The 25,333-nt window shown below is 42.2% G+C and overlaps 1 protein-coding gene across 4 annotated transcripts in view; it reads left to right on the top strand.

Annotated features, from left to right (window-relative positions):
* Nucleotides 1-25,333, top strand: part of Atp13a4 (ATPase 13A4) — a 136,209-nt gene that overhangs the window by 85,044 nt on the left and 25,832 nt on the right. For all 4 annotated transcript variants that reach the window (XR_009586933.1, XM_060370168.1, XM_060370169.1 and 1 more), the window contains 11 exons: nt 2,554-2,688; nt 5,291-5,461; nt 6,470-6,627; nt 7,217-7,405; nt 9,331-9,392; nt 11,533-11,683; nt 13,296-13,382; nt 13,604-13,757; nt 14,828-14,939; nt 19,719-19,843; nt 24,472-24,635. Coding sequence is in view for 3 of the 4 variants with exons in the window: in XM_060370168.1 (XP_060226151.1) it covers nt 2,554-2,688; nt 5,291-5,461; nt 6,470-6,627; nt 7,217-7,405; nt 9,331-9,392; nt 11,533-11,683; nt 13,296-13,382; nt 13,604-13,757; nt 14,828-14,939; nt 19,719-19,843; nt 24,472-24,635 (1,508 nt within the window). In the remaining variant the exon portion in view is untranslated. The remainder of the gene's footprint in view (nt 1-2,553; nt 2,689-5,290; nt 5,462-6,469; nt 6,628-7,216; nt 7,406-9,330; nt 9,393-11,532; nt 11,684-13,295; nt 13,383-13,603; nt 13,758-14,827; nt 14,940-19,718; nt 19,844-24,471; nt 24,636-25,333) is intronic.

Raw genomic sequence — 25,333 nt, 5'->3', positions numbered from 1 at the left:
TTACAGATGTTTCTTGATTTAATTATTACTTTTATACTTGATAAGTAAAGATTTTCCAATTTGAACTTCTTAATTATTTAATTGCCATTTTGTTGCAAGGAAACAAATCTATTTTTCTTCCTTCTTTTTACTCACTAACTTTTCCCATTGTGAATTCATGAAACCCTATTTACTCAATCGCTATAGCTTTTTATTATTATTTACATTGTTGAAATCTTTACAGATTTGGGCAGACAGGTCCCTTTTGTGACTCTTGTCTCTTTTTGGTGTGTCTTCATTGTTCTTTGAACATTTCCCTATTTAATGGCACAGAGAGTTTCCATCTTACACTATGCTTTCTTTGACAGATTGTAATCAGCTTTTCCTTTAAACAGTTTTCATGATTTTATTTTGGGCATTGGGGGGGAATGGTTAGATTTGAGAACCCAATATTTAAGTGTAACGTGTGTTTGTCCTTATTAGGACATCACTGCACTTAGGCTTTTTCAGAAGACCGTATTATAGAGTATATATTAACAACAGGCCAGGGTCATGTTAATATGTAAGTATTCCTACATACTTCCAAGTTTGTATGTTTATCACTTCTCTATTGCTTTATTATATCTCTAACTTCAAGTCACAGTGATCTTTCAAGGTTTATCCCCTTCTGTACTTGAACTTCATTTTTTTCCCTGTGAGATATTTGGTTCTCACTGAATTCAGTAGATGTGCTTACTGGTATCTGTTCAGTCTGGATGTGACTAATTTTCCATCATTATTGATGCTTCACAAAAACTCCCATTTTAAAGCACCTTTATTACCTATCTCTCAGACCCCAACATTACACGGTGAGACTGCTACCATTGCTCTATGGTATTTACCTGGGCTCTCTCTGTCAATGCCAAGGGCATGCATATGACCTTTCATGACACCTAGACCCCAACACCACCAGCAGCCTGCAGTCCATCTTTCCAGTCACTAGCCTAGATTCGTTTCCTGTCGCTATGATAAAATAGGCTGACAAAAGCAACTCACAGGAAAAAAGGTTTATTTGTCTCACAATTCCAGGTTACAGTCTGTGGTGGCTTGAATCGAAGTGTTCACCATAGACTTAGATGTTTAAATACTTTGTCCCCTGTGGATATGGTGGAACTGTTTGGGAAGGATTAGGAGGTGTGGTCTTGTTGGGGAAGATCTACCACTTGGGGAGGCCTTTGAGGTTTCAAAGCTTTTGCTAATTCCAGTGTCTGTCTCTGATTCTTGCTTACGGTTCTAGACATGAACAAGCTCTCAGCTTGCTGTTTCAGTAGTCATGCTTGCTTGCTGCCATACTTCTCTGCCTTGATGGTGATGGGCTTTTATCCCACCAGAACCATAAGCACTAAATAAACCCTTCTTTCTTTAAGTTGCCTTGGTCATAGTGTTTTATGGCAGCAATAGAAGAGTGACTTAATACACAGCCTTCACTGTGGAGAAGTAAAAGTAGCAGCAACATAAAGCAGCTAGTGACATTACATCTACAGTCATGAGCAGAGAACAGTGAATTAATGCCTGCTAGTGCTCAGCTCCCTTTCTCCCGCTTACTCAGCCTAGGTACCAGCCCATGACATGTTGTGAATGTCTTAGCTACTTTTTTACTGGGCTTACAGTTCCAGAGGGTTAAGAATCTATCACCATCATGGTGGGGAAGTGTGGCAGCAGGTAGGTATTGTGGCAGGACCAGTTGAGAACTTACATCTATAACTGAACACAGAGATCAAAATGGCGCCAAGTTGTTAAGCTCTCAAAACCACTCCCAATGACATACTTCCTCCATCAAGGCCACAGTCCCTAAGCCACTCAATCAGAGTGACCAACTGGGGACCACACATTCAAATGCTTGAGAATATGAGGGATATTTCATTCCAGTCACCATAATGGATCTTCTCATGTGAGACTCTCACAGAGATTCCCACAGGCTAACTTAATAGACAGTCCTTTATCAGACCTTTTTTCCAGATGATTCCAGGCTGTGTTGAGCTGACAATTAAACTTTCCCTCACACCTGCCTATATACTTAATCCCATGACCTCTTTGAGAGTGAATAAAGGAAAAAAGAAGTTAGGGCATCCAGACAGGTAATCAGAAAAGAAGGAAAGAGGAAATGAGTCCAAACAAGCAGTTTTTTTTTTAATACTTAACATGCAACGTGTGTGTGTGTGTGTGTGTGTGCTCATGTGTATGTGTGTGTTTATGTATGTGTGTGAACTGTTAGTATCTAGCAGATTATTAGGGTTGTTGTATATCTCTTCCTTGAAGATGTCTTTCTATATGAAAAATATTAGTCTTTTGTCTTTAAGCATCTACTATGTTTTCTTAATTTGTCATTATTCTTTCTTGGCTTATTCATCATTGCCACTCTGAGTTCTTTGTTTTAGACTCCTTTCCTTATTTTTGTCTTCAGAGTTGGACCCAGTGTTGAGGACTGGCGTCTCTTTTTTGACATGCTTTGCTTGCTTCTCCAAGAATCTCTATCATGGAGGGGTGGGAGAGTTTTTATGGGAACATAACCTGACTCTTTCCTCACACTTTCAGCTGGAGCCCAAGACCTGAAATCCCGCCTCCTGGTGCCTGGAGATTTATTAATTTTGACAGGGAGCAGAGTACAAATGCCATGTGATGCCATTCTGATTGATGGCAGCTGTGTGGTGGATGAAGGCATGCTTACAGGTACGACTGGACCTCCATGTTTGTAGCCTCTACTGGGACGGCTCAGGGTGTGTGTTATTTTGGTTCTGGCTGGTTCTTCCTCTACCCGAATGACAGTTTTGTTCAGAGCAAGGTATGAGGCTGATGTGTGACCTTCCTGCTCCTGCAAATCTTGCTCAGTCCTGTCTCTGAGAGTTCAAATTAAAACTATTCATGCTCTCAAGTAAGCATAACCAGAACTTACTGAATAGGTAGCATTTTCTTTTTAAACAAAAAGTTGACAACACTCTTGTTTTACCTTAAAAATTGTGGGGATCACCAGATCTTTCAAAATCTTATCTTTTCTTAACATATTTGTATAAAATGTCCCCAATAAAATTGGAAGGTTTGAAAACCATCAATGATATCCTGAAATTTACAACTCAAGCCTTGTATCCTAGATTGAAAATGTTAGAAGTCCATGATGCAACCTTGGACCAATCTGACACTTGCAGAATATACACCAGACATTTTGGACTACCTTTATTTCATTTCTAACTTGCACACTGATCTAAGGGGTGGACGTTAGAGGTCATCCTAAATCACAGTCTTTGCAACTAAAATAGAGAGAGAAGTGACTCAGTCAAGCTTGTACCATTGTGATTTCACACTTGGGAAGCATAATAATGAGATTTCTGTAAGAGGAGTATGTCTTTTCCAGGGATGAAATTAGGATCAATAGCAGCACAATTATGTATTGTGGTTCGTATTAAAGTCCATAGCAAACCCACTTCTTCCCAGCAGGCCCAACAGGCATGAACAGAGGGAAAAATGTTTATCTCCCTCCTGTATAAGCTTACAGATAAAGTAGGTGGTGATCAAGGCAGACCATGTTTATTTCCTTTAAGAATCCACAGATTCATAAACACCCATCAATTCTGGGACTTTGCTAATGCCCAGTTCTTTTTTTCTTAATGATCGTAGCCCTGATGAAGACTTTTTACTACCTGCTCTGCAAAGACCAGTTGGAGGCTCTGAGGGCTTCTTTCCCAGAACTGTGCATGGTTGCTTCCATAGCATCGGACTTACCTTGTACTCACAGAAAGGCATTCCTCCTACCACACTGGCACAGCTGCCAAAGTCACACGTGCCATGTGCAGTGATTCTTTGTTCCATCTTAGCAACTGTTCTGTCTTTTTTTTTTTCAATGCAGTTTATTCAGGAACCTTGAACAATCATCTGACCCTGGAGAAAGCCAGCCCACAGCTTAAATAGCCTCTGGGTAGCCAACCCAGGCGTGCCACGTGGGCAATGCAGATAGGTCCACATACATGGAAGCAAGCCAGATCCTCGGCCTTAGCCAAATGTGGAATTGTTCGTGACAGAGAGCACTCACCATCAGGAAGGTGGAAGGCGGAAACCAGCTCCATCTTTAAGGCACAACATTCCGCAGCTCTCTACAGTTCCCCCTTTTTGTTTTAGATGCACTGTTCTGTCTTTAGACTATGCTCTCTGTCCCCCAAACTCTCCTTGTCTTCACTGTCTAAGACCTTGCTCCCTTCAGGTGCTTCTAGCTCCAACCACGCCAATCCAATTAGTTCTTCATCTTCTCTTCCTCTGTTTCCCTAACTGCTGGCACTGTTCAGGGCTATATCCTTGTCTTTTCCTCCTCTTACCCATCGCTTGATTCTTAAGGAACCTCTCTCTCTTTCTCTCTCTCTGCAGCTTTAATTACCACACACAAGCGTGTGAGCTCCCACTAGATGTCTTCAGTCAAGGCCTCGTGTGGGCTCCGGGTCCACACAATTATCAATTGCTCACAAGACCTTTCAGCATGGTTCCTCTACAGTTAGCTCCAGTCCCCAGTGGCCCAAAGGCAACACCTGATCCTCTTAGGAGCCCTACTTTCACTACTGTTTCCTGCTTTCTGCTCAGCCCCTAAGTCTGGAACCACAAAGCTGTTTTAGTTCTGTCTCTATGACCTGATGATATAAACATTCCTTCTATTTTTGTAGCATCTTACCTTCTAGTTTCTTGAACCTGCTACTCCCTTTCTACTTCCACTACCTGTGCTGTGTTTCAGGTCCCATCCCCTTCCATTGTGACTTCTGTGATCAAGTCCCAGGTGTCTGTACACCCACTATCCCCATAAGACTTTAACTTATTCTTTGTATCGTGGGGTAGAGAATTTTGCTTTAATTGGATTATTACTCTACAAACCAAAGCAGTTTTAACCATCTTTCTGCCTCCCAATACTAGGGCTTACAGAAAAGAAAATTAAACATCTAACCACGTCACACTTGTGGTTCCCTGTGTTTGAGCATCTTCATAGGCCTCATGGCCTTGCATTCCCTCTATCCCATGTTTTATATCAACCACACAACTTGCTCATCCACAAATGTCTTTTCCCAACCTATTTAGATGCCCATCTTTGACCTAAAATAATATAATATTTATAGTGTGACATTTTACGTATTCTGTTACATGTTACTCTTCTCTTCTAAAAGTACAGAACTCTCAACAACAGGGACCTATGCTTGTATCCATAGTCAGCTCCCGATGAAGTTTTGTGACACAGGAGAACATGTGAGTGTGATTTACATGGGGATGGCACTGCACCTTACAACATGACATTTTCCTACAGGAGAAAGCATCCCAGTCACCAAAACTCCGCTATCCCAGACGGCGAGCTCTGCGCCCTGGAAGATGCAGGCTGAAGCAGATCCCAGACGGCATGTTCTTTTTTGTGGTACAGAGGTCATCCAGGCCAAGGCAGGTTGCTCCGGGACTGTGAAGGCAGTGGTCCTGCAGACAGGTGAGCATCTTCCCTGTAAGCTATTTGCAACGACACCTTCCTGCTTAGTGTATCTAGTACCTTACATTTATTGGGTCGCGTCCAGTCTTTGGGTAGCACAACAAATACATGTAAGTCTGTGTGTGTTTAAGTGCTGACTTGCTGATTGAAGGGTGGCATGTGCATCTTGGTGAAAATTGTGGCACAGATTACAATAATCACTCTTTACGTGATGTGCAGTTTATAAACTTTCTGTAGATCAAGCCAGCAGCAAAGAGGTTTACCAATTGCCCCCTTCCTCTATTGTGTATGTGAAGAGTCTAAAGCTACACATGCCAGGTGGACAGTTGGAAAGTAATAAGCTAATAACTGACAATGCTGGGCCAGAAACTCAGCTCTTCTGAGCAGAATCCCAATCTCATTCCATGTAGGAAGCTTGAAACTCAACAATGCAGTGGTGAAAGCTTTTGGAAAAAAGAGTGCATCAGTATTTACTGGGCCACTTCATTTCAACTGAAGCGAAGGGTACCTGTAAGTGTGTGTGTGCACACTCACAGGGCCACTTCTTTAAAATTAAGTTGTGCCCTGCTCTGGGCATGGCTCCCCATCTCTGGTATGCACTGAAGTTAGAAGCAGAAGGGAAGAAAGCCAGGAAGAGTACTAGGCTCGGGGAAAGCCTATGCATTTCCATTCTAGCCATATGCATTGCTCTAGTTATCTACTATTTTATTTAGGTTTAAACTTTAGGTTTAAATTCTTTACAGTAGCGGTTTCCAGCACTGCAGCCTTTTAATATAGCTCCTCATGTTGTGCTGACCCTTCACCATAAAATTATTTTTGTTGCTACTTCATAACTCTAATTTTGCTACTGTAATGGATCGTAATGTGAATGCTTTTGGAGACAGAGGTTTGCCAAAGGGGTCGCAACCCACAGAGTTGAGAAATGCTGATGTAGAGACAATCAAGGCAATGTAGATATTTAGAAGAATACCAGCACTGAAAATATGGGATGTGTGTTTGTCATTTCAGGATTCAACACTGCAAAGGGGGACCTTGTGAGATCCATACTTTACCCCAAGCCCATGAATTTTAAGCTCTACAGGGATGCCATCAGGTTCCTCCTATGCCTTGTTGGGACGGCCACCATTGGCATGATCTATACCCTGTGTGTCTATGTGCTCAGTGGGGTAAGCTGCCTTTGTATTCTCTCTTTCTCTCTCTCTCTCTTTCTCCTCTCTATTTTTTTTTCTGTATGTTGGCCTTAGTCAAGGACATGGTTTACAAACACATTTCAAACAAGCCAAACTTTCAGGCCTGCCAACAGACACCCAGCTCCACATATGAGCAATCAGTTGCTCAGTTCTGAGATAGCCATCAGATCTTGTGGGATAGTGGGGGAACAGTATGTTTACTAGAATGCCAGCATGATTCTGTTCTCGCATATTTTCCCATGCTTTATGCCATTTCCACATTCAGTTTGAAAAGTGAAATATTTTTATAAAAGTAGCATTTTGTAGTTATCAGAGGGCAATCTCTAAGTGGAACAAGATGTTCAGTGTTGGCAGAGTTACAGTGAACTGGTGAATCAGAGGTGAGAGCAGAACAGTTACAGGTGTTCTCGTTGTACTTTGGAGAGAAGATATTGTGAGCCATGATGGCCAGACCCTTTGGCCTGTTGATGTCATTTCTCAGAATAAACACAGAAGGTGAAGCGACATTCTCCAAACTGTCCATCCCTGTTTTAATTCTAACGACTGAACACCCTTTCTTTTCCAGGAGCCTCCTGAGGAGGTGGCGAGAAAAGCCCTGGATATTATCACCATTGCCGTACCTCCTGCCCTCCCCGCCGCCCTCACCACAGGCATCATCTATGCCCAGAGGAGGCTGAAAAAGAAGGGCATATTCTGCATTAGCCCCCAGAGGATCAATGTATGTGGACAATTAAACCTTGTCTGCTTCGACAAGGTATGTGTCTTTCATCCTCACTCCCAGCATGATACAATGGCCATTTATCACTGCCATTGTAATGGATAGATGCTGTTCTCTTTAGTGAGGCAGAAATAATAGGTCGGTTATGAGCATCTGACCTTATTTTATCTCGAGTTGTGTGTGTGTGTGAGATCTGAGAAATGAATTTTCGTGACCCCAAGCTTTTGAAAAGAGGGAGTAGAAACTGAATCAATGGATCTTTTAGGTCCTTTCAGCTGTGAGTCCGTGAAAAACAATGGATCAAAATATACTCTGTTCAATGCAGTCAAAACCCCCACAAAGAAACACACACACACACACACACATGCACACAGGCACACACTTGAAGTGAGTTATTATGTTTTCTGCTGTATCCCCAATGCTTAGACTATTGCCTGGCAACTGAGTCAATGCTCAATAAGTATTTATTGAATTATGGAATGAAGGAAAAAAAAGCAAGGGATTATTTAAACTATGTGTTTGTATGAGACTCTTGCTGACAATACAGCCATGAAGCAAACCCTTACTCTATGTTCTCAGCTGTAGTTTATGCTTAAAATTAAGTCTTTGTTGTCTGCCACTCCTCCCAACCAGTCTCTCACTTCCCCTTTTCTCTGTATGTTTGTTTGCATTATACACAATAAGGAGGGGATAAAGGTGGGTTGTTAGAGGACTGGATGGAACCAATGGCAGCATAAAGAGATGAGCAAAACCCAGCATACATACACATACAGCACAAGACAGTATGGCTTGGAACCTTGAATAGCTAGTCAACTTTTTTTTTATTTTTATTTTTTTTTTAGCAACAGGGAGCAACTGGAGGTGTCTTTGTTGCCTTCAATTTCTTTTAATTATTTTTTTTTTTGGGTGGTGGTGGTAAGGTGAATACAAGATAAAGTTTGCAATGCCAAACATTTGAAATATCTAGTGCACTGACAATAAGTCCATTCTTACTCGTCTACTCTATGACCTTCACCATCATCCATCTTGAGAAACATTTTGCCCACATGGAAATTCTGTATCCATTAAACAGTCCCTGGAAGGCTGGGAGCATTCATGGGATGAAAACTGCATCCTATAATTAGTGGAGAACCAGAAAGTCACCGTGACCAGAGAAGCATCATAAGGAAAAGCAGTTTACTTATGATGTCATATTGTGAATTTGAGAAAAGAAAATGGAAAGGGCAACTGTAATGTAAATTTGAACAAGATGCTGAGCAGTAACTATGCGTCTTCATCATCATTATTATTAGCTCTCTCTCTGGGCTTCCTATTATTTCATTTAATATTCAAGACAACTCTATGTGATTATGATCATGTTGTAGATAAGGGTTCCAGTGTTGAAGGGATTATGTGATTTTTTTTTTCACTCACACAGATGGTATTTCAACTTAGCTTGAGTTCTTGGTTGTTATACTACGCTGAGAAAATTATTATCATGTACTTGTTTTAAACAAAAAAAAAATCAGATGGTAGGCTATTTCTTTATTCTTCTCCAATACAGTGCTGTGAAGGCAAAATTTCAACTGTGTTACTGAGTTTTGATGATATTCTTTTAGCTTCTACGGTAAAAGTAGAGATTCACCCATGTTATATGTTATTGTTTTAACAGTCTTTCCAAAGTCTCACCCTTTCTTCCATCCATCATTAGACATTCAACACGGTCCCCTGGGGTGAAAGGAGAGACTCTCATTTTTTTTTTTTTACCACAGAGGGCACAAAAGTTGACCACCAGTTCATGTTTAAATTCACTGCAACTCTTTCCTTAGAACCCGGATATTCACCTCATTGTGGTCTTCCTTTAAGCAACCATGTTGGCAATATCTTTCTGATGTGTATTTCTCGATCAAAGTGTGCCTTATTTGCCTTCACTACTGCCTGAGTAGATCTTCCATGTAATCCAAAGACTAATTTCTGTTCAGACAGGCACCTTAACGAGGGGTGGCTTGGATCCTTGGGGAGTTGTACCCTGTGACCAGAATGGGTGAGTACTCTGGCTAACCGCCCTGGGATTTCTTTGCTTTTCATTTACTCTCTAGACACTCTGGGCTTCGGCTTTTGCTGAGCATTGATTATTGAAGTCTGATCATTTTATTTCTTCTCTTAGAATTTTCCAGGTCTCCCTAAATTTTCCCATTAACCTGCAATTCATCCCAGCCCCATCACCCACAAACGGATGCAAAGTCCCGTTTGCAAAGTCTCTCCAACATGAACTTTGCTTTAAGCCTATTTGTCAGAGGCCTGATATTGCCCCAGTGTCAGTCAATAGCAGATCTAGACAGTCCCAGGACACTGTCCTCTGTGGAGGTGACATAGGAGGAAAGGACAATGCTGACTCTGCATCCTGCTTTTCAGGAAGAGGAATGCTTACAGGACAGTAGCCGGTGTACTCTGTTTCTTAGTATTCTGATTCTGGGAGTGTTATCCTCTTCCTGCCAGAGTCTGCTCATGGAGAAAAGATTCTTTTGTGTTTGTGGATCAGGGTCCAGAATGTGGGGGTGGGGTGGGGAGAGGTGTGAGTAGAGGTGGCCTTTGGTGATGGCACTTTTCAGCTTGCTGTCTTAGAGATATGCAAACCTAGCCCTCTTGTGGCCATACCTGAATTTGCTTCCATGTCTGTGGATCTCCCACAGTGTCACCTACATCATGGTCAGAACTGAAGTATGGTGCATGTGGCACAATATTGTTTGAAAGTGAAAGCATGTCCTTCCAACTTGAGCCAAAAAGTATTCCATGCACACAAGGCTGACTGTAGTTCTTTTTGTAATTAGATGTCTTAGTTAAGTCTTTGAGAATTTCACACAGTGAATTTTAATCGTATTTACCTTCCCCCATCAACTCCTCCCTGAACTGTATTCCCTTCTCTGCCCACCCAACTTTGCATCCTCTTTTTTTTCTTTTCAAGTACATCATGAAAAATTTGTGATTACGGTTTTTGTACAATATGCAGATGATACACATATCCATAAAAGGCATTTTAGGCTGTGCATAGTGATACAGTCTTCTATCTTTAGCTATTGAGGAGATAGGAAGATTGCAGCCTCATGGCCTGCCTGGGCTACAGAGCTAGTTCAAAATCCAAAAGAGTGCAAGTAGATTCTTTGTGTGTGTGTGTGTGTGTGTGTGTGTGTGTGTGTGTGTGTCAGGATTTCTCTGTGTATTCTTGGCTGTCCTGGACTCACTTTGTTGACCAGGCTGGCCTTGAACTCACAGAGCACAGAGATCCACCTGCCTGTGCCTCCCCAAGTGCTGGGATCACAGGCGTTCTCCACCGCTCCTGGCTGCAAGTAGATTCTGATTGACTCTGAGCAGCAGATCTTGCCTCTTCATAGGGAGAAAGTATTGTCAATTCAGATATTCTATGATGTGACTTTTCTTTCCCCTCCAACCCAGTTATTGTGCTACATATCTGAGAAAGGGCTGCCCAATATGGCCAAAGAGGACATTCCTCTAGTGGAGCCAAAGATGAGCTCAATGACTTACTCCTTCAATTAGTGAAAGAAACACATGTGCAACAGTTGAGTTTCATTTCCACTGAGTTTAGAGAAAGGTACTTCCTGTGGGAAATGATTAGGAAAATAGTGGCGATGTGGACATAAGATACCAGGGTTGAGTAGGGGCATCACTGGGGCCTTTCCAAGGATGATTTGTGAATTTTCCAAGAATTAACCCATCCATCCATTTACTTACACATTCATGGAACGTCTACTGTGAACCAAACATCTAACGTGTTGGGAGACAGACAGCCCAGACCTGGGAGACTGATTGGAGATAATTGTGCAACTAACACACCTGGAGTTTTGCCCAGGATTGGAAGAGAAGTGACCTAGTTACAGGGGTGGGAGCTGACCTCGGGATGGAGGGTGGTACCTCTGTTTATTTCCACCCTTGTGCTTTAAGTAAGCCCAGGAAAAATTAAGACACTGCAGGAAGTGGAGTATGGAACGGCCTCTGAGCCTTTCTAGTATTCTTGACCTGAAGGGGAGGATGGATAACAGGCTGTTGACCCGTGGAGACTAGAAAGAAGTTCAGCAAAGCACACTAACAGACCTCCAAGAAGCTACTTTTTTTTTTTCTTTTGGAATGAGGGGCACAGGGCTGAATCTTTTTTTTTCTTTTCTCAGATTCCAGGCAGTCCACAGCTTTGCCTCAGGCAAAGCTCTGCCCCAGGGTCCGCTTTGTGCAGCCATGGCCAGCTGCCACTCTCTGATCCTTCTTGACGGGACCATCCAGGGAGACCCTCTAGACCTGAAAATGTTTGAAGCCACCAAATGGGTATGTCTCTGACCTTCAGAGAACGCAAGAAGCTTTTTAATGCAAGCACAACACAAGTGGTATCACAGCTCTTTAATACTTAAAAACACACGGGGTTTCCAATATGGAATAAAGGGAAAACTAGTCCAAGCCTGGCTTTCTGATCTGAACATTGTGTATACTGTATGTTTGCTATGGGGTTAAATGAGATGGTGCAATAAAAAACCTACTTGTAGGTTCCAAAGTATTTGGTACTTATTGTAAGTTTAATAGTTATCAATACAACTATAATTCTTACATGATTATTTTCTAATTCTATCGTTAGGTGAGCCGGTTCCAGAGTTCTCTAGAGTTAATCTGATGAAGCAATGATATGTTACACATTACTAAAAAGATTGCACCTTTTTGTAATATATACACTGATCAAAGCATCACTTTGTACCCTGTAAATATACACAATTGTTATTTCTCACCAAAAAAAATGAAAAGAAAATATTCCGCTTTACTGACTATTCCTCTAACTTCCAAGACCAATGGAAAAATTCATTTCAGAGTTTTCCCCGAGATACCAAACTAGTTTTAAGAGCAGCTGCTCTTGTGGTTTAGGCACCTGGCTCTTTCTGTTCTAGTTTCAGCTCTGCCCTAATTGACTCTCAACCTCATGAGGTCTTTCTGCGTGTTGGGACCTTTGTTCTCATGGCTGTGGCGCGAGGCTCTCAAACCAGTGCAAGTGGTAGCTGTGTAAAAAAACAGAAGAGAGTGCTGCTCTGTTCTCAGAGGAAGTCTCCTCAGAGACAGCCTTTAAGAACTCCATCGCTGAAATTACTGTGGCTGCAGGCAAAGCAGGGATAGGGAGACAACATGGCTTGGGCTTCTTTCCTGCAGCTGACCCTCTTCCTGCTGTCATGCACAGCCCAGGCCCTGGGAGCTGTGTGAGCACCTCTGGAAGATGTCTCTGGTGTTTACCCTTCTCTAATGGTTGTGATTGCTTTGCAGTATGTCCTCCACTCTGGACTGCTGCTTCTGTCCCTCTAAATAGAGGTTACAGTTTCCTTCCTGACATTTTTTTTTTACCAGCCACCCAATTAGATGATTACAAAGAACTTTAATATCTTAAGCAGAAGACTTCCTTGCCTATAATTTAGAATCATTATTACAGTACTTCCTAGACAGTAATCATGCATATTGCAAAAATATGCCCTTCTCTGTCCACTTTAGATAGATAGGGAACAACAGGATCAACAGTGACTCTAGGGAAAGAAAGGCTGTTGAGTTGCCTGCTCCACACAAAAATAAGCCTGGCGATTCATACTCCACAGTTCCACGTTAAGCTCTTCAGAAACAGAGAACGAACCTTTATGCAGCAATTCCAACAGCGAAAGCGAAAGCCGGATAAATTGCATGAATAATTCAAAAGTTCGTGTCCTTCAAGTTCTAGCATTTTCACTGCATTGTGCCTTTTGTTTTGTTTTCCCGGAATAGAATAAGTCTGCTTCACCAGTCCAGCAGCAGGAGGAGGCCTGTCAGTATACTAAGGTGGTTGAGGGGAGGATCTTTGCAAGAGGAGGGTGCAAACTTAGTGTCATGAAGAATAAACAAACCCCTACAGTGAAATATCTCATTTGTGAAACAGGAAATGACTATTTCCGGGGATGATATTCACATCAAAGAAATGCTGGCACACACCGTGGTAGTTAAGCCGACAGACACAGTTGGCCAGGTAAGCCTTGCATGCCAACCTTCCCATAGCATCCAAACCAGGGGAAATTGTGCTCTGACTATGGTGTGGGAAGGTCACGGATGTGTCTTGAACTGATGATGTGAAAAGATGTGTTCCATTTCTCCTTTATTTGGTAAAACAGGGACTGGGGTGGGGGAAGCAATTAATCCCCAATCACTCTTTGCCAGCATGTGCCTTTCCATTCCTCACCCACCAACCAGGTCCCAGTGGAAGGACTTGCAATCCTCCATCACTTCCCATTCTCGTCAGCATTGCAGAGGATGACAGTCATTGTGCAGCAGATGGGAGGTGGCCGGCTGGCGTTCATGAAAGGTGCACCAGAGAGAGTGGCCAGCTTTTGCCAACCTGACACAGGTTGGTGAGTGGATGTGGTGGATGTGGGATACAAATATCTTTTTTTTTTTTGGTTTCCAGCCAAACTTGTCCCCACAGCACTCTAGATCCGTTTGCCAGCTGGGCATCCCTTACTGGTTGATTCCAAGTTCAATACCAAAATCCAGTTTGAAAATTTCACTTTCCACATTTTCCAGTAACGACCCATGCAATTTTCCAGTCCCCAATTTGAGAGTCATCCCTGATTCCTTCCTTATAACTACACCACTACCTTTTCACGTTTTTTTTTCACTTGATTGCTTCTCACAGGCCCCACCAGATTTTGAATTCCTTTGAGATCACAGATAAACCCTTCGTGATCCTAGCCTCCCACTGAAGAAGTCTTACTGCTTTGTTCCTCACATCTTGGGCTTTCCTGAGCTCAGAGACCCCCCTGCCTGAGCACATGAGGGTCTCTCAGTCAGAAAGCACCTTCCTTCCTCTGCCTGCCCATCTCCTTTCAGTCAGCACAGGAGCCACACAAGTGCCCTGTGCTCTGCTGCCTTTCCAATCACAGCAATGGCCATTTTGGTTTTAGTTTTAATGTCAGTATACTGTTTTCACCTAACTAAACAGACATCTGCAGGGCAGAGCTTGTACATATTAGAATATAAATAAGTGTTCAGAGGCTGAAAATTCTGTACATTCCCCATTCTTTGTTTTTCAAGTGCTTCTGTTTCAGTTTTAGCTTTACTGGATCCTAAGATGTGAACCCAGATAATATAGTTATGGTTACAGTTTCCCATTGCCTTGCTTATGTAACTTGTATTTTTGTTCTTGTTGTTGTTGTTGTTTTTCAAGACAAGGTTTCTTTGTGCAGCCCTGGCTATCCTGGAACTCACTCTGTAGATCAGGGTAGCCTCTAACTCACAGAGTTCCTCTGCCTCCCGAGCACTGACATTAAAGACATGTGCCACCATTGCCTAGTTTTACGTAATGTTTTAAAAATGTGTTTTCTTGAGTAAAATTTGGATTCTTGTGAAGAATTTCTCTACCCATAATGGCTAAGTAAGCCTCGCATAGTAATTATGTTATTTATTTATTTTTGACAGTACCACCTAGTTTTATTAGTGAACTTCAGATTTATACGACACAGGGTTTCCGGGTCATAGGTCTGGCCTACAAGAAGCTGGAAACGGACTGCTCCACAACTGCCTTGATGAGGTAAAAGGAGAGGGTTTTCCTGAAGATGATGGTTTGGGGAAGAAACGTCTGTCTGGGCTGGAACTCCGGGGTGGGCCCAGAAAGGTGCTGTGCTCAGTTTTTGTACATAGGTGTTTCTGAATATGGCAAATAGTGATACAGTTTTCCTGCCTAAATCACAAAGCTGATGTCAACCATGGCAGATCATAGAAGAAACAGCTGTATAAAAATGCAAAACATAAGGTGACCTTAGGGTTTTATGAAAATGGTCATGTGGAAATAACCAGTGTTTTGGGGTTTGAAATTAGGGCCCTGATCCTGATATAATATGGATTGGTTAGAAATAATAAAACTTTATGTTTTCTTAGAAATAAAAAACTTCTTAATAAGAAATGTATAGCTAACGAAACAAATAAACGTCAATTGTGTTTATGAAATCAAAGTAATGTTTACAGAGAAATAGGAAAACCTTCCAAGGGTCTTACTGGACAAAGTTTTGATGTATGTACATTAAAATACACTAAGATTCTTACTTGATGGTTGCAGCAATGAAAGTTCCACCTTTTGTTTTGTTTTTGTTTGTTTGTTGTTGTTTTTGCCATTTGGGGGCAATCCTGTTAATTTTGCCTTAAACTGTACTTCTAGTATTTTTTTTTATCCAGCCACTACTAGTTATGTTTTTGCAGGGCTAATCAAGGCTCAGTTTAGATTTTAGCATTTTAAACTTGGATCGTCCCACATACCTATTTTCAAATTCATCTGATTCAGCACTCCTTAGTTATAACTGTATTTTCACCTCTTCCCTTAGCATCTTACAATTTATATGTGCTATTATTTGCACATATTATCTGTAAAAAATGCCCTCCTATAGAGGAGTTAAAAGGAAGAAGAAAACAGTTTATTATTAATAAAATAGTAGTTTAATAAATTTTTAGCTGACACCAGGAAAACATTGGGAACAGGTTGGGCAGTTGAGAAAGTACTTACCTTGCAAGTACAGGACCGGAGTTCAATTCCAGAAATCACTAGAAATGTGAGGCTTGGTGGCCTATGCTTGTAATCACACTGATGGAGAGGCTTAGACAGGGAAGGACCTGGGTTGACTGGCCAGCCAGTCTAGCTTAGGTGGAGAGCTCTAGGCCAGTGAAATACATCACTGGAGTGTCCTTTCTGGCCTCTGCATGCACACACAGCCATGAGTACATATCCCTTTTCCTCAGTGAGCGTGCACACACACACACACACACACACACACACACACACACACACCCACACGTACACTCAGTGAACAGTTGTTTGAACCTGAGAATAGACACAATGAGATTGCAGTGGCTCCTTGTGCTATGCAGTGTAGGCTCAGGGCCTCACCCAGTTTTGCTGCAAGCCAGGCAACTCAGTGAAGTCGTTAATAACCCCTGGGAAAACTTAGAAGGAAACAGTACAACTTCCGCTCAGTTTGCATAGCTGCGACATTCCTGCAAAATTCAGGAGTCGCAAAAATACTTTGCGTTTATATGAAAGACAAAGCTAGGCAAAATACACCAGTAACGTTTTTATTATTGCTTAACGCAATGCTATTAACTCTAGAGTGGTAGTGAGAACAGTAGAGTAATGGTATGATGCAAACAACACAAGTGCTAGTGACTTGGAAGAGCCGAAAGCGAACTTTGAGAACAGATGTCACAGTCTGAACTGGAGATACTTTGGGCCAGGGAAGGGTCGTGCAGAATGGGGCATGGCGCTGGCACTCTTGGCAGCGGCGCTGCCACTCATTACCCCGTGCAATGTATGTGCAATTCACAAGCTGTCAGTTCCTGGCTTGGGTACACTTGGAGGAAGCTGCACGCTAGGGAATGGTGAGAGCTGTGGTCTGCAGGAGAGTGCTCCCCTTCGTTAAAGGTATTGGCACCTAAATTCTAATCTTGCAAGATCTAGTAAGGCCTAAACACAAATTGACAGCTAGGAAGTTTGTCTTAGGTTATCTATTTAGCTCTCTCTCTTTGAGCCACATCACAACCATGGGTACTTCTAGCCGAACTACTTGCACTATCTTTTCGTTATCCCTGACCAAGACAAAACATATTCACTCTCTTTCTCTCTTTACTCAGTGCATCTAGCATTTGTATAAAAATCTTATTGAAGGGTTTTGACCTGCTTTATCCATATTTCTTCCTTTAAAGGTCATCTGGGTTTTAAGAGCACGAGGTTAGTCTCAGGGCTGACAATGGTCTGTATTAAAGTCACTATTCTTTCTTAGTGTAGATGCCGCAGGAGGTACAGTGTAAGTTCAAGAAACAGGAAAATAGCTTATTACTCCACACTGCAGGGTCCAGACCAGTCACAGGACTATCCTTTTTCAGTTCTTGGCTCAGATTTAATATTCTTGAAAGGAAGAGTGAAGGGATTTGGAAATGGGAGAAACTTTAGTGAGCCAAAGACGTACTAGAGCACCACACAGGGAAATCAGTTTACTCCAGGTCACACAGCAAGGCAGTGGTGATCTGAGATCAGAACTGTGGTGTCCCGATCATATCATTCACTGAGCTCTACCCTGGCCACAAGCCAGAGGAGCTAGAAATAGGAGTTCTAAGATGGCCATGGGTGTTTGACCTTTCAGCCATCTTCTTGGCCTAATGTGGTAGTTTATTATTGGCTCATGTCATATAATCTCTAAAAATATCTAAGCCCTGTGGCCTAAGTATGAGGCTACTGAAAGACTGTAAAATGCTAATCAGGCATTGGTTAAGCTATCCTTGAAGGGAAGTTCAAGTAGCTCCTTCAGGGAGGCTCTAAGCACTCTACCCAGAAATGCCTGTTCCCTCTTCTGGCTCCACAGACCTCCCTCTGGCTTTTGCGCCTGCTGTGGTTACAGTGCCACGCTTTGCATATGAACAAGGTAGTCATGTCTAATCTCTAATCTTGGCATTGGAGCTCCTTCAACCTCTAAAGAGTTTCTTCTTTTTCTCACCCGGGAGGTGCTCAGGAGATGCTGCTGGGCCTAACACACTGTCTCAGTTTCAGTGAGGACCCAGAAAGAACAAGTGATTTCTCCTTCATTGTGTGGCCAAACATGAACACAAAAAGACATCTAAGGGGTCGGGGTGGGAAGTATTTGCTGAGTGCTTCCATCATGTGTTCATCATGTGGGGATTAGTGAGCAGAATCTTGGGCTTCTTTTCAGGGGTTAGAGGCAGATCAAAAAGTCAAACATGAAATGCATGGATAAAAGATTGAAGCAGATGCAGAGACTCACAGCCCGACTTTGGACAGAACGCAGGGAGTCTTATGGAAGAAGGGGGGATATAGAAGGACCCAGAGGGGGTAGAAGTTCCATAAGGAGACCAACAAAGCCAAAAAAAAAAAAAGATAGATCCAGGGAGGACTGTAGAGGCTGATACATCAACCAAAGACCATGCATAGAGAGGACCTAGACCCTCTGCACAGATGTAGCCCATAGACAGTTCAGTCTCCATGTGGGTTTCCTAGTAAGGGGAGAAAGGACAGTCACTGACATGAACTCTGTTGCCTGCGCCTTGATAAACTTCTCCCCGGTAGGGCAACCTAGACAGCCCACAGAGGAAGAGGACCCAGGCAGGCCTGATGGGACCTGATAGACTAGGGTCAGACAATAGGGGAGGAGGACTTCCCCTTTCAGTTGACTTAGGGGAGAAGGATAGGGGAGGAAGTGGGAGAGAGGATGGGACTGGGAGGAGATGAGGGAGGGGGCTATAGCCAGGATACGAAGTGAATAAATTGTAATAATAATCATAAATAACCGGCTAAATGAGGTAGAAGTAAGATGTGGAGAGAGCCGTTGTTTCCCTCTGGAGAAGCCTTAGAGTCAGGCAGCATGAGCACAGGGACACAGGGAGGTTCTGTGACAGATCATGGAAACACGATTAAGGGCCTAGCATGTTTATGATGTGTGGTTCATGTGGAGCCAGGGGGAAAATTACCGATGCAAGAGTTTGGACTACAGCTTGGATGCTGGCCGTATATGCTGTATATGCTCAGTACTAGAGGGAATGCCGCCCTCGCAGATCTGCTCTGAGGAGCTGAAACTCTTCACTTCCTGCCACCTAGTGGAGGGACTCAGAACGTTCTAGGGCCACCTCCACCAACGCCGTGCTCCTGCTGGCACGCAGGATGGACGCGCTGGGCAAGCTTATCATGAAGGCTTCAGGGGGTGCTGTTTTGATCCTCATTTCAGCATGAATTAGGTGATGAATTAGGTCTTCTTTCTGTATTTGTCTCTAAATAATAGAATCGTAGGGATATTCAAATCTCTATCACCAAATACCTTCCCCATACTTGGTCCTTTAGGACATTCTTGCAGATGCTGTCATGGTGGCCTCCATGAAGCGCAGAGGTATTCTATGCAGAGGAGCAGAGCTTCCAGCTGAGAAAGAAGCGAGGGCCCAGAATGGCCTTAGTAAAGGACTCATTTATTTGTCTACACCATACTTCACGGTGCATTTTGTTTTATTTTTCTTGTTTCTCACTTAATTCTCTCGTGCTCCCTTCTTTGAAAGGTGAGGGGATGAGAGTCAGTTGAGCTGTCCCAAAGACCCCAGCAGCCACAAGCTAATTCTCTGCAAAGGCCAAAGGCAAACTTTGGCCATACAAGGGCTGCCTCTTGGTTCAACTGAACTAACTGTTGCAGCATCCTGACTTGTCCTGTTGTGTCAGGATTGTTTGTAGCTGGGGATGAGTGTCGGAGCGGGGCCATTCCCGCGGGGAGCTCCTTCTTTTTGTCGTCATTACCGTAAGAAAGCCGCATGTGCTTCTCTGTTTCATCAGGGAGAAGGTGGAATCAGACCTGATATTTCTGGGATTGCTGATCTTGGAGAATCGGCTGAAGGAAGAGACAAAGCCTGTCTTGGAGGAGCTCATCTCTGCCCGGATACGGACCGTGATGATTACAGGTGTGGTGCAGAGTGTGCCGTGAAAACGGGGTCACCTTGGAGACACACAGGGGCTGGTTCACCTAACAGACATTGTACCAATGCCAAGGCTTGGCTCTAGGCGTCAGGCACTGGCCACGAAAGGGCAAGCTACTTATCAGGCATGCATTACAGTGAGGCAAGAGAACACCAGTGAGTCAAGCAGTGTAACAAATGCTTTTGAGGTATGCAAATTGAGGCCGTCTGACGGCTGGTACGGTGATGATACATCCCATCACGTGGGAGTCTGAAGCAGGAGAACTGCCACAAGTTTGAGGCCAGCCGTGGAGACATCGTGAGTTTCAGGCCAGATTGAGTTACAGAATGAGACCTTGTCTAAGAAAAAAAGAGAAAACAAAAACACACACCAAGGGGCTGGAGAGATGGCCCAGTAGTTAAGGTACTTGTCGCTCTTGCAGAGGACTAGGGTTCAGTTTCCCGAACTCATGTGGAAGCTCACAGCCATTGGTGACTCCAGTTTTGGGGGTCTGACTCCGTTCTGGCCTTCACAGACACTGGGCAGTTACATATACGTAGGCGAATACTCATATACATAGAGTGAAATAAATAAAATTAAACCAAAACAAACAGTTAAAATAAAAGCATAACGAACCAAAACCCAAAAATCCCAGATAGGGCAGTCTGGTAAAGCATGTCTGACCATCTACTCTCTACAAGTCATTTAAGAGAAGCCTCTCTGGTGACATTTGAAATGAGAGCTGAATAACAAGAAGATATGGGCCATGTAAAGATGATGATTTTTTATTGTCAAGCGTTTGGAGGAGAAGAATGTTAGTCAGCGTGGTCTATAAACTATGCTGACAGGCCATCAGGAACAGATTCTCTAATTCTGGGCAAAAAGAACATGGTGTCATCTCAACTTTAAACTGAAGCCTCAAATCTCATAAACAAGGGGGCGATGGGATAGGATGGCTCAAGGAAAATATATGACATTACTTAATGAACGTGTTTGAACTTTTCAATAAGAAAGACATTGCAGGCAAATAACTGATTTCTTAATTTATATTTCTCGTGTATTGTCATGCTCCTTCTGTCATGGTGCTTTAAACTCCATTCATTGATGTACCTCCTTGCCAAAGCTCTAACTCTAGATCCCCAGAGCCCCAGAGTAAATCTGGGGACTGTTAAATCCTTTTGTTTTCCTCCATACTTACCCACCCCATAATTCTTAATCCCATAGTCCATAGCATCATGTATGGTTTGCTTTCTTCCTTGCTTCCCTCCAATCTGACTTCTAGGCCTTCCTGGGGTAGTTTGGTACCCTTACAAGTTTCCTTTATCCAGTAGTCCCTGCAATTTTGAACATCATTTGTACTTGCATCAGGCAGTGTCTTAGTTAGGGTTTACTGCTGCTATGTAATTTGGGGAGGTAACTGTTTATTTGGCTTACACTTCCATACCGTGTTACATCACTGAAGGGAGTCAGGACAAGAACTCAAACAGGGCGGGTACCTGGAGAGAGATGCTGATACAGAGGCCTTGAAGAAGTGTTGCTTACTGGTTTGCTCAGCCTGCTTTCTTATAGAATACAGGACCACCAGCCTAGGGATTGCACCACTCACAATGGGCTGGGTCTTTCCCCATCAATCACTAATTAAGAAAATGCTGTGTAGGTTTGCCTACAGCCTGTTCGCTCTTTTAGAGGCATTTTCTTAATTGAGGCTCCCTTGTCTCAGATGACTTTAGCTTGTACCAAGTTGGTGTAAGACTATCTAGTACAGCAGGTTAACAGTCTATCTTCAGCCATTTGGAGATTGCGTGGATAAGAGAGCTGTTCATTCTCCGTCTGAATCTTTAATCCCTCTTTCTTGTGCTAAAAGAACACTCTGCTCTACTCTTCGCTTATTTTTTATTTCTTATTTATTGTCCTTTGATGGATGGAGGGCACAGTGCTTTCTGACTTCTCACAAATCCCTACAACAACTTTCTTTGTATTCAATGAAGCACATAGCTCTTTTTTTTTTTTCTTTTTTTGCCAGTGGCTTGTAAGTGAATGCTGCTTTTGTCTTCTGAGCTTTACTATTGTAAAACACAATGCCAGCCCATTACAGGAAACACACTCTTCACTTACACATAATATTTCTTCTTTAACTTTGGAGCTTAGAAATATTAACTGGGTATGCTCACATATTTTTCTTTTTCTTTTTTACTAATCCAGTCTGGAACATAGCATTTCTAATATGCCTTTCTTCCTCTGAGGAACGTATTCCCCATTGTTCATTTAATTATTGCCTTTGTTCTATCTTTATTATATTTTTACTCTGAAATTTCTATTTTTTTTTTACATGACAGGTTATTACAGGTCAGAGATAGTCTTCTGGATCCATTCCATCACTCTTTTATCTTTTTAAAGGTTCAAGTTGGGGGGTTACTTAATTTCTCTAAATCATAACGTAGTCCTCAGTAATGAACAATGATCATTATCTCCTAAGAGACAGTTGAGTTGAGAAGGGTCTTGATATGGGTGTGACCCACTCCAGGCCTTGCCCTGGTGCTGCATCTGAGTTTCCTTTGGGTTTTCAATCTTGGAGTCTCCAGCTTTACCTGTATCCAGCAGTTGCTGTTCCTTGCCAGTCATATGCTCTGCTGCATCCTTTTCTAACCATTGGTTGCAATCTCCATATTACTGTAGGTTTTGCAGGTTTCCTGCCATGCCTGGGCTGTTCATCTCACTAAGCAGGTCTTCTTTTGTCTTCCTGACCTTTATGGCACATCTGTGGTCATTTTAAGTATTGTTTTATTATGCGCAATGTACTATTTTTTTCTCTAACAGCCTTTCTATTTTATCTTTGACTTTCAGCTGTGTAACCATCACGTCTTGGTGTAGTTCTTACTGAGTTTAACCTATTTGAGGTTCTTTGAGATTCTTGAATTTATAAATTTAAATCTCTTACAATCTTTCAGAAGTTTTCTTTATATTTATTTTTATGTGTATATATGTACACACATGTTTCTCTTTTTCCTCTCCTTAGTCTCTACTGACAAAAATGAAGTCCTTTAATAACCAGAGTCCCTGCTCATTTTAAAAATCAGTCTTTGTCCTCTAATGTGTGTAATGACTCTTGCGCTTTTGAGTTGATCTAGTGTACTTTTAAAAATTTAGTGTTATATATTTCATTTCTAAATTATCCATTTTAACTATACATATTAATTGGTTCAATCTTTCCATTTGTTTTCTAAATGTTACCTTTAACCATTTAAAAGAGGCTTATTATAACTTCTTTTTAAATTTTATTTTTTACTGTCATATTGTCCTTATTTTGTGTACTATTTGTGTGCATGTGTGGAGATCAGAGAACAAGTTTGTGGAGTTCATTCTCTCTTTCCATATTCATGAGGGTTCCATGTTTGGAGCTCAAGAAGTAATAGCTTCTTAAGACTGTTATCTGATCATTTCAACACATGAGTCAATTGAGGATTGGCAGTGTTTTATTGATTTTTTTTTCTTAACATAGACAATTGTTGTTTGTTGTTATTGATCATATCCAATGTTGATCCTGCTAATACTTTGTGTAGAATGTTCAGCACCCTCCTTCTTACCCCTGGCTGTTTTGGAGCTCACTCTGTAGAGCAGACTGTCCTCAAATTCACAGAGATCTGCCTGCTTCTGTCTCCAGAGTGGGATTAAAGGGCTGTGTCATCACCGCCTAGCTTCAATCTTTTTATTTTTTTTTCAGTCAATAATTAGCTGTTGGTTCTGTCTTGTTTATGTTAAGTAGTTGTTTCAGTATTTTGCTTAAATTGTAATTATTTTGCTATTTTCATCTGCCTCTCTCAAGTGTTCAGGCATTACCCTGGCACATGGGGGCGGGGGGTTGACACCTCACAACTTAGTTCATAGAACTCATGTTTTTCTATTGGACTGCTCCGCATGTATCCTGCCCTGTGTAGAGTCTGAGACTTACACAGTTCAAACACTGAATTAGTTCCCTTCTGCAGCTTTTGTCTTTCCATAGTTTTCCAGATAGTAAACACCCTCAAAGGGCCCCACCCCTTTGGCTACTGTAGCCAGAAAGGCTGTGTTTCTCTTGGTTGTAGCTGTCTGAACAGTTCAGGCTACATACTAGGATACCTGCTCAAGTCACTCATTTCAGAGGAAAGAAGAAAACACTGAGAAACCCATCCCTTGTTAGCTTGCTTTTCCAATTCTGATTCCCTTCCACAGTCTGACTGCTTTTGTTTACTTTCCAAAGTCTCCAGGTGATTGCTTTGGTGGTTTTTGTTTAGTTTTCGGTTTTCATCACTGGGAGAGATAGATGGAAGTGGACCTATTCTATTCCAACCAGATGTGATAGTAAACCAAAAGGCTTCCTGTACATCATTCATAGACTGTAATAAATGGAAGCGATATATTTAAATTTTCCTTTCTACTTGCTGACAAAAATATGCCTGTAAGTCATGAAGTAACATGATGAAAAAGAGTAAGAATTAGCAAAGGGATTATGGAATGCCTGGGCAGGCTGAAAAAGACCTTAGTAATTATCTTCACACTTAATATAAGAACCAAACCCCTAGCAAGTTTTCCAAATCCTGTGTGCATTGGTGCATTCTCTTTATCATGGTCTTAGGATGCTCTTTCTTTATTCCAGGTGACAATCTCCAGACCGCAATAACAGTGGCCAGGAAGTCTGGGATGGTTTCTGAAGGCCAGAAAATTATTCTTGTAGAGGCAAATGAAGCCACTGGTTCTTCATCAGCATCTATCTCTTGGCAATTAGTAGAAGAGAAGAAACATGTGCCATTTGGGAATCAGGTACACCTAACAAAAGTACTCTGCTGCATTTATTTGACTTGCCACACAGTGCTGGTAATACTTGTGACTAGCTCAAGTTCTGAGGCAACTCCAAGTCAACAAACTTCTCCAGGTCTTTAACAAATAAGAACCCAATTATGCCAGTTTTCCACACTCTTCCTACTGTGTCCTAAGCTTTAGGCTCTCTTGGCTTCTGACAGTACTCATTCTTTTGCTCTTAAAAAAAAACCTTCGTCTTTTTACTAGAAGAAGCACAGTAAGCAGAGCTGTGAATTTAGCTTCCCACATTTCCCCTTGCTTGTCAGCCACCCCATTGAGTTCAAAGGGGACTTAGTCCCTTTCAGAACTTGCTGTGTGCACTGGATAATAAGACTGTGTCTTCAGGGTAGAAAAAAAAATTGTTCATTTATCTCCAGTCTTGTTAGTATTCTATCTCCATTGTGTTCTTATGAAACGCTATTAATTCTGTTAGAAAAAGAAACCCCAACAAGTTCTCACTTCCAGGAGAGAGTTGTTAAGTTGCAATGCTTTTATATTTGACACTTGAAATGTGTGAAGTACACTCGTGCCTGGGACTCACAGAGAGCACATCAAGATGAGAACAGGACATGAGTAAGTGCTATTTTCTTATCCGCCAGGAGCTGCGGCTTGTGAAGATCAGTCCAACACAGAAGCAGTAGTTCTTTGAGGGATCAGGG

The sequence above is a fragment of the Meriones unguiculatus genome, chromosome 17, assembly GCF_030254825.1.
Source record: "Meriones unguiculatus strain TT.TT164.6M chromosome 17, Bangor_MerUng_6.1, whole genome shotgun sequence".
Taxonomy (NCBI): Eukaryota; Metazoa; Chordata; class Mammalia; order Rodentia; family Muridae; genus Meriones; species Meriones unguiculatus.
Note: the sequence above shows the minus strand (reverse complement) of the source record. Positions and strands in the feature narration are given on the sequence as shown.